A 9,110-nucleotide genomic window follows, 5' to 3' on the forward strand; every position below is an offset into this window, starting at 1 on the left:
AAAAGTGTTGCATTTTGTTGCCTTCACAACAAATGATCTTTTCTAGTGGCCTGTAGACCAGGAGGTAGAACCTTCTGGCCTTGAAAGAAGGGCACACTGTTTTATACCTGGTCCAACAGCCAGAGGGATTCCCTGAGGAATTAGGGAGGAGCAGGTTCAGTTAGCAGCCTGGGTGTCTGATAGCTTCTGGTGTGTGCCTGAGCCCCAGTGATAGTTGTGGTGGGTCTCTGATGCTCTTCTTAAAGAAAAACAGTGTCATTATTTTCATCTTGCAGATGATGAAACTGAGGCACAAAGGAAAGCAGTCTGCCAAGTATGCTGGCAGTGCAGAGGAGAATAAATTCCAGTTTCAGTTTTCATCCTTGTTTTAGGCTGACTAGGTGATTGCCAGCTGGTGGCTGCTTGTTACTTCTGAGGCATTTATGAAAGAAACCTCGTAATAGAATTATGTGGGGTTATAGTTTTGTTATTAGTGATCTGCCCTGTCACTGAGAAAGGGGGTCCACAACCTGAAGAGATCAGATACTTTTAGGATTTTTATCTTTCGCCCTCTTTTCTGTTATAGAACATAAAATTTATACTCGTCTTTGTAATACTGTTACTTTCAGAGGAATAATGATATGTAAAACGTTTCTGTTGGAACTTAATAAACTTTTAATCTGTATGTTAGCATATCACAACAGGAAAATAGGAGAGGATGATGAAAATTTGAGATTACTTCCTACAAGTTAAGCATTAAAAAATAAATATTTGGATCTTGTTTACTTGTCTAGAAATGTGATCTCTTCAAGTAAAGCCTATATATAATTTTGTATTTGTGAGGAAAAAAGATACATACACATCTGAGTCTGTACACAAAATGGAGATCCACTGCCTCCCATGCTGTGTCTCTGGGGGATTAGCACTAGCACAGTTGTAGCAAAATTAGTGAACTTCTTGGCTGTATTTTTAGGATAATTCTTATATTATCAAGAACTGTCTAAGTTAGAGAACCGGCATTGGTGCTTGTCAGTCTTAAAGGTTTGACTTCAGAAGGAGAACATGGAATGCTAAGACATTGTTTTGTATGATTTCATTTGCTTTTAGACTAAAGCTACTTTTTAGCTGCAAAAAAAAATCTGAAGTATTTCAGAAAAAGTGATCTGCAATTTAAGAAGGTGACAGGATGAAGAACTTAATTCTTGCAAGCAAGTATGTGGTGCCTCCAGTGAGGTATTTCAGTCATTTTAATCTGTTCCCTGTTTCTTTGGGTTTTTTTATTCTGAGTGTTATACTAAAGCCCCAGAGGTAGGGAGAAGCTTCTTTCTAGAGGCAAAGAAGTTAATAATGTGCAGAACTGATTTAACTGACAGGGGTAGAGATATCATTTGTGTATAGATGTTTTCAATATGAAAATGAATTTCAGAATATTCTTTGCCCATAACATTATGTAAGGTTTTCAAGTGATTATCTTAGTGGTGTTTGGGTTTTTTGAGTCTCATTAATAATTCCAAGCAAGAAGTAAGCTTGGAGGAAGGAAGGAAGCTTGGAGATGAGCTGCTCCTAATTAGAAAGCAGTTATAGCTTGAGTCATCAAAATTCCTTGAGGATAGTTACAGCTTTTAGATGGGCTTTAAGTACTACCTGGCTTGTTATGAAACCTCAAGCAGTAGTTGCTGTGTGCAGTATCACTTTTATGTACTGGTTCCTTCCTCTATCTGCCTGACCTATGTGGAGTCTTAGAGATTACCTCTTGATGCTGCAAGTATAGCTCTTAATTTTTTTTGAGGAATTTCTGGAAATCCGTTTGCCAACAACCTTTGGGCTTTCATGGTTGATGTGATGATGAGCCTTAATAGACCTAACACTTTCCTGTGGTGGTCGTGGTGTTATCTATACTTCCTGACTTGCAAGCTAGCTTTGCTTGCAAGAGCATGTCATTTTGGCTGTAATCTGTTAAACTGAAGTTATCATTTGTAAATCACTTTCACAATAATTGTCACGTCTCTGAAATGGAGAGATGAGAACTTATATGTTGCATACCTGTTATTCATTTTGAGGTTGGTTGGTTGGTGTATGAAAAGATTAATTTGTAAGAGTATTCTCTGCTGCTGAGAATAAGTACTAGCATCACTTTTGCATGAACGCCTGATGTGTCTTGAAAAACTGTTATTCACTGGTTAGTCATAGAACACAATGCTGTTGCTATTTTGTGCATATAAAGCTTGACTTTAGGGTAGTTTAGAGCTTTTCATAGGATGCTGCCTGTATCATCAGTTTAAGAGTCAGGCATAAAGTCTTAGTGTTTTCCTTTCAAAATGGTAGCAGAATGAAGAATAAAGTCCCATATGATTTAGGGATTAAATGGGGTGATCTCACGGCAGATGAGTTTCATATGTCTGTCTTTACTGAAGTAATCTCAGCATTTTAAGAGGTTTTTTTCCTCTTTAAGATAACTTACATTCTGTGTGTTAAGGACTGTAACCAGCAGCAGTTCTAAATTGACCGTGTATTTTGGTGGACTTTAATCCTTTGCCACTCGGCAGACTTAACTATGAAAGTAACCTGGCAACTTTCTAGCGTCAGTTCCTTTCTGTCTCCTTTCCCTCTTCATTTAATGTTGTACCTAACTTGACTTGGCTGGGAAAACTTTCACTTACTGGTCTGCAACAACTACATAGTATAGATAAAAGGCTGATTTGGCTTTTTTTTTTTTTTTAAAAAAAAAACTTCCAAAGTGCGAAATAGTAGAGATTTGGATTTCGGTTTCCCATGTGTAAATAAATCTGCTCAGGACAACTAAAATGTTGTATTCCAAGTATGGAAAACAATTGAATGTAGAAATAGCATTTATTTCAAAAGATGAAGTGATCTTATTTTGACTTCTTATTGAAAACATTATACTTGAAAGCAAGATATGTTAGTGTTTACTTCTATCGAGTTGGTTATTGTTTTTTAAGCGTTGGCTTTTATGTTCCTTCAGGTGCTTCACTGTGGTTTTTTTTGTTAACCTGAGCCATATTTAGTATGATTTTAACACCAGCAGTTCTTGAATAGTTTTGCAGAAATATAATTTTACCTGAAATAAATCATTACCAAAAATAAAACCAATAACTTTGTAATGATGCAATACTTAGCTGACATTGCCATTATTCTAATGTGGCATCAGTTGTGATACCAAATGGGAGATAAATACTATATTGAATGTGCTTTTTAAAAATGTCCTTTTTGCCTTTTTTACATGTGCTTTACTTGTTCCTCTTCAGTGTGGAATCTGCATCAGCTGTTGTTCAGTAGCTTTTGGCAATTGAGAAAGTGGAGCTGCTTCTTTCTACCTGGTTTGTAGTTGGCCTCAGATGAAATGGTTTAACTTAAAATAGCTTTAAATGAAGCTTGCTTAAAATAACAAACCTTGAGGTCTAACCTTAATAGAGAAAAGCAAGCTTTATCTGATAAATGTTAGAGTAAGTTGAGACACTAAGATATATTCCTGTGTGCTGGTAATACTCTTCCAAGTTTATTGTATTCATCATGTGAATTTATTAAAACTTGTGAAACCAATTGTATTTTTAAAATGCAGAAGGGTGTGAGTGGGTAAAAACTTAGTTTTCAGATACTGGAAGACCTTACATCCATAATAAGCAAAAATCAATTCGTCTAGTTCTCTTATTGTACACTTGTAAGAAGTATCTAAAGATGTATTGCACTTAAAACTGGATAATGGTTTTCATATCCAGCCCAGAGATAGTACTTGAGTGTAACACAGAAAAAACAAATAGCTTTTTGATTCTCAACTCTGTACAAATACAGTCTGATTATAAATAAATCTTGTTACTTAATTAAAAAAAAAAAACCCAAACCTCTAGTAGTAAATAAAGTTACATAAACTTGTTAATGTAATTGTCCAGTCTTCTTATCAGCAATATTTTATAGTATAAAATTCTTATATAAGAAATTTTGCGGGCTTTGAGTAATGAACTTGCAAGTCTAGATGTGAATAAAGACTCTACTGAGTGATTCTAATGGCTGTTATTTTAGTCCTAACTGAAACACACCTATGTTGATGAGCCCTACAAAGACTCTGCTGTAAATGTTTGGCTTTTTTGTGTTTGTTGGTTTCTAATTCTTGAGAATAGAAATTTTCTTTACATTACACTGTTTACCTTGATTTGTAAAAATGAATGGCTTAGATGTTCTAATACCTAAGGAGTGGGATGCTATCTTGGTATTGATAAATCAGTCCTTAAATGTCTTGTCTAGTTTAATTGACCTATGTGGAACACCTTGTGCCTTTCTGTCTTTGTTATAAACTACATGCAATCAAAACAAAGGAGTATTTCCTGTCATAAATTGCAGTTTCATTTCTTTCTGATTATAGTAAGTATAGCTTTTAAATTTTACTTTCTAAGGAATGCTGTGGCATTCCTTTAAACTTCTTAGTGAGTTGCCTTTTATAGGAGTAGAGCTCAGAATGCTGATTTCCAAAGAAGTTTTGTCAGGTGAGTGACAATAAAACTTCAGAAGCAGGGTTGCTACAGGCACTCTCATCTCAAGTCTTGGTAAACCTAGAAATTCTGTGTTTAGCTTCTAGCTATAAGAACAGTATGAAGTCTGCTTTTAGAGATCAGGTTGTAGACTAGATGCCCTGTTTCACTAATCCAATCTACCTATTCCTGCAAAGATGCATAAATGTAGCTAAATATAGCTCATATGCTTAGTATGTAGAGAATGGTTGCTTGCTTTTAGTAATTTAGGGCTGGTTTATAACTGCAAGTTGAGAAATCCAGAAGAGACTTTGTGGATTCAAAACAACTGCAGTGGAAGCTACTCGGTGGATGCTTCAGTTTCCCTAACCTGTTTGGTAGAATTGCCAAAATGGAGAATGAGTGAGCTCTGCTGTAATACAGAAATAAAGAACATAACGTGTTAAAAATGTTCAACTTCTGAGGAATTACAAGCTCCCTCTTAAGGTTTTGAAGAATTAGTTAATGCTTTTTCTATAGCAGTCAACAGTTTTTGATACGGAAGTTCTGTGCTTTGTAATTCTTAAATGTATTTTAAGTCCCTCTTGTGAATGAGAAACTTGGTTTTGTTGTGAGTTGTTCAGAACCTTGTGCAAAGAGTTTGCATCAGTGCTTTTGAAAGCTCAGTAAGTATGATAACCATAACCAAATTCATAGGGTTCTGTTTTAAAACCTCTAACTGAACCTTCCACAGAAGTACCAGTGAAGTTCGGTTTATTTCCATATATGTCCTGAAAACCTTAAACTGACCTAACCTTAAATTTCTTAAGTTTGTAACTAAAGAGCCTTTAAACTGCATCAGTTGTCTTAAGCAGACATTGGATTTTGTTACAGCAATGAGTAAAATGGAAAGAATATGCCCATTCTTTCTCTACAGTGAGAAGATACTAACTGAGAAAAGCAAATGTACATACCTGAGAAATTGTTGTAGATCAATACAAATCTGAATTTGACAGTGATCTAAAATGAAGAGTAATAGTTTAACTTAAAAAAAAAAAATATGTCTCTGTTACAGGAATTCTGTCCAGCATGTTTTCTGGGTGGAACTGGGTGGCCCATAGCTTTTATCTGCTCTTGAATATTTGTTCTTTTAAAGGTAAGACTTCTACTAGTCTCTTGTGTTTGAGACAGAGAACTTATTTAATTGGATGTTTGAAGTGCATACTTCCTTTTTTTTGAAGTACTTGTGAGGTGGGGGCAGAAAGCAATGTGTATTAGGATGGAGAGACCTAGTCTATGCTCTTAATAGTATGATAAAATAATGCATGTTAAATCAGTATTCCCTTCTGCATCTGTTTGTTGCTGATTTGTCTATAGAGATTGTGAAGAGTGACTTGAAAGGTTGCTTTGGTTCCACTGACATCACTGGAGTTGATCACTGTAGCAAACTGATGTCTAATTTCACGTATGCCAAATGGTATCTAGATGAAAGTGTGCCTTGGTGAGACTAAATGCTGTTAAAGCAATAAACTACCAGTGAACTAGTGTAGAAGGTTCTATGATCAAGTTAGAGCTGTGGGCCACTTCTATTGGGTAGCAAAAGATCATCCTGAAGATGTTCAGTTAGGCTGTTGATTCGAGGCAGTATTTCAGGCATCTGTTTAATCTTTAAAATTCTCCATATGCCTCTGTAGCAGTAGTCACAATTTTATTGTTGTATTGAGGTTCATTTGTAAAAAGAGTACTACCAAACACGCAAACTTCGCTATAATTCCCAAATATGCTTATAGTATATGCATGGAAGCTTTTGAACGGGACAACTCAAGTATTTAACTGTTTGCATGCATTTTTTGTAAAACTAGCCCACCACAACAAAGGTGCATACTTATCACATTTTTTGTCATTAACTTTCTCAACGGAAGAAACCTTTTAACTGCAAGAGTAACCTTAAGTATATTACCTTCCTCCTTCAAAACATACTGAATGTTCCTCCTCTCTCTTTCTAAAGGCCCTGTTTATTAATAGAGCTCTTCTGGCTTGGTAAAATGAGTTTGCAAATCTCAGGGAAGACTGCATTGGTTTTGCCCCTTGAATCTGCTTGCTGGTCCACCAATGCATTTCAGTTTTATAACTATCAAGTAGCTAATTAATCTCCTGCTTAGACACATGTAGTATTTAACATTACACTAGTGTTGTATCATCAATATTGATTATGGAATGCTCTGTTTTTACTAAAGATGCCATTCTTTTTAGTTTCAGGTGGACTTGTACAGTCATGTGGTCACATCATCCCAGAGTCTCCTGTGTTGGCCCTTGGTTCCAATTTCACAGCATTATGTATTTTGAATGAAAGTTGTCTTGACTTTGGTAATATCTATGCTAATCAAATTATCTGGAAAATTAAAAATAGAGTGGTACCTAAAGAACAGTATCATGAAATAAACAGAACGGTTTCCAGCGTCACATTTAATGACACTTCTTCACTATCTACTCCTCTGACATGCAACGTTTTAGCAGATGGACAGATTGAGCAGAACATTTATGGAATTACAGTTACAATAGGCTGTAAGTACCATTTTTTCTTACCTTTTATTCTGGTCTTAATAAAATTGCTTCTAGGAAACAGGGAAGTGAATGCAAACAATAGAAAGTGTGCACATATTGAGATGCTTATTTCTGTTCCTGGATAATTGTACAAAAATGCTGTCAAATTACATGCCATCAAAGTTGGTAAATATGCACAGAATAGATTTGTCTAAAAGTAAAAATACTCTGGAATATTTCAGTGTTGAAAAAGTGTTGAAGAAAACAGAACAGAAAACAAAAGAAAAGTGTTGAAGCAGGAGGATTTAAATTACAGAAGGATGTTAATTTAACTGAAATAGATCCTAGGAAATAAATTAACTTCTCCTTACTTCTTGTTTCTTTTTCAGTGTTCAAGGAAATACAGTAAGGTCATATGTCCTGCTTTTATAATAACATTATGAAATTAATATTTTCTTCATTAATGGATTGAAAAATACTTAGTCCATCTGTATCACTAAAGCTAACTTGAACTGCCTTAAGGATGGAACATACTATTGGGATTACTCTTCCTTTATACAAGAAGATGCTTTTGACTAATTATGAACTTTCCTTGTTCAAGCATGATGGCACTTGCATAGTTCTGAGCAAGTGCTCTTTGAGACAAGACTGAGGTCTCGAGAAAGTAACATGAATAACTTAATGTACTACTTGTTAATTGCTGGACAGTTTACAAAATAAGTGTTCAAGTGTCCTTACTATCGGAGTATGAATGGTGGGTGAATTATGTTGCCTCCTAGAGCTGGTGAAAGATACTGCAGTTTTTGCATGATAGTGTACAAAGGCTGGCTTAAGTTCACAATTTAAATTAACGTGGTTCTAGCATGAGTTACAAGATGCTTTCACATAAAAACAATGTTTTCTATTTCAGCTGCTCAGTAGTAAATGTCATATGAGGAGATTTGACAGGCAAAGTATATGGAAAGGTGAGGACAGATAGAATATCCAAAGACAATAAACTGAATGACATTCAGATAACATTCTACAGTTTGTAATTCACATATGAATATTGATATGCATTTGTATTTCAAGCTACTGTCTTTTCATACTGTTAAAGAAAAATACTGTAAACAATAACAAGTTTGAGAGGAATACAAATATTCAGGAACAAAACTAAGATTCATAAGGTAGTTACGTTCAGGCATTCTGCTTGAAATATGATTCTTCAAGTACATTAACTCTTGTAAATAGTGATATTCTAAAAACTAGAAACAAACTCTCTATGCCATGATTTGAACATGAGAAGGGAAAAAATTAGTTCAGCTGCACTCTGAAAAAGTTAATTAGACACTATGAAAGTGCATTGATGATGATCTCTTATCTTGTAGGTGTTTGCGGATAGAGCATCCTGCTTCCATAGCTCAGGTGGGGGAGAATAGACCTATCACAGTTGCCTTGGAGCTCAAGTTTTTGGCAGCCAGCATAAGCAAATCCATCAGTAATGCTCACTAGCATTTTCCTCTGTGTGAATTAACACAGATTTAGATGAGAGATGGTTGATACTAGGTTTCCTGCCTCAAGGAATGGGAAGTCTTCTGTGCTCTTCCTTAATGTCAGGTGCTTGTTCTTTATACAGCCTACTGTTTCTCAGAACAGCTGGTTAAGCTTCTTGACTTCTATTGCTGGATGGTATTTAGCACTTTTTGACCTGTCCTTTAGAAAGAAATCTGACTATAAATACTTCTGATGTTCACTGAAATTGCTGTAAGGAGATACCTAGAATTATTCTTACTGGATTGAAATGTGTATGTAGGTTAATTATTGTTAACTTTTTCTGTGCAGTGCCCCCAGAGAAGCCCAGGAACTTAAGTTGCATTGTGCATCAGCTGTCAAAACTTACATATCCTATGACTTGTACCTGGGACCCTGGAAGGCATACATTCCTGGACACTCAGTTTAGGTTGAAATACAGATGGTAAGTATCCCTTCATAGAATAGCTAGAAAAATTCTGAGGAATATTTGTAGGCTAAACCAAACTTCCTTGAAATTCCTTGATACTTTGGAAGAGTTAACTTAAATCCAGTCTTCTGAAGCATTGTTTTCTATTGGGGGGGGGGGGGGGGGGGGGGGAGGGGAAAAAGAAT

At 35.6% G+C, this 9,110-nt stretch overlaps 1 protein-coding gene across 1 annotated transcript in view; it reads left to right on the forward strand.

Moving 5' to 3' along the window:
• Positions 1-5,520: 5,520 nt before the first annotated feature.
• Positions 5,521-9,110, forward strand: part of LOC104465283 (interleukin-6 receptor subunit beta-like) — a gene marked incomplete at its 3' end in the record, with an annotated part of 11,408 nt that continues 7,818 nt past the window's right edge. The window contains exons 1-3 of the mRNA XM_010078266.1: positions 5,521-5,598; positions 6,696-7,007; positions 8,808-8,940. Coding sequence (XP_010076568.1) covers positions 5,532-5,598; positions 6,696-7,007; positions 8,808-8,940 — 512 coding nt within the window. The remainder of the gene's footprint in view (positions 5,599-6,695; positions 7,008-8,807; positions 8,941-9,110) is intronic.

Source organism: Pterocles gutturalis, unplaced genomic scaffold (assembly GCF_000699245.1).
Source record: "Pterocles gutturalis isolate BGI_N339 unplaced genomic scaffold, ASM69924v1 scaffold43113, whole genome shotgun sequence".
NCBI lineage: Eukaryota > Metazoa > Chordata > Aves > Pterocliformes > Pteroclidae > Pterocles > Pterocles gutturalis.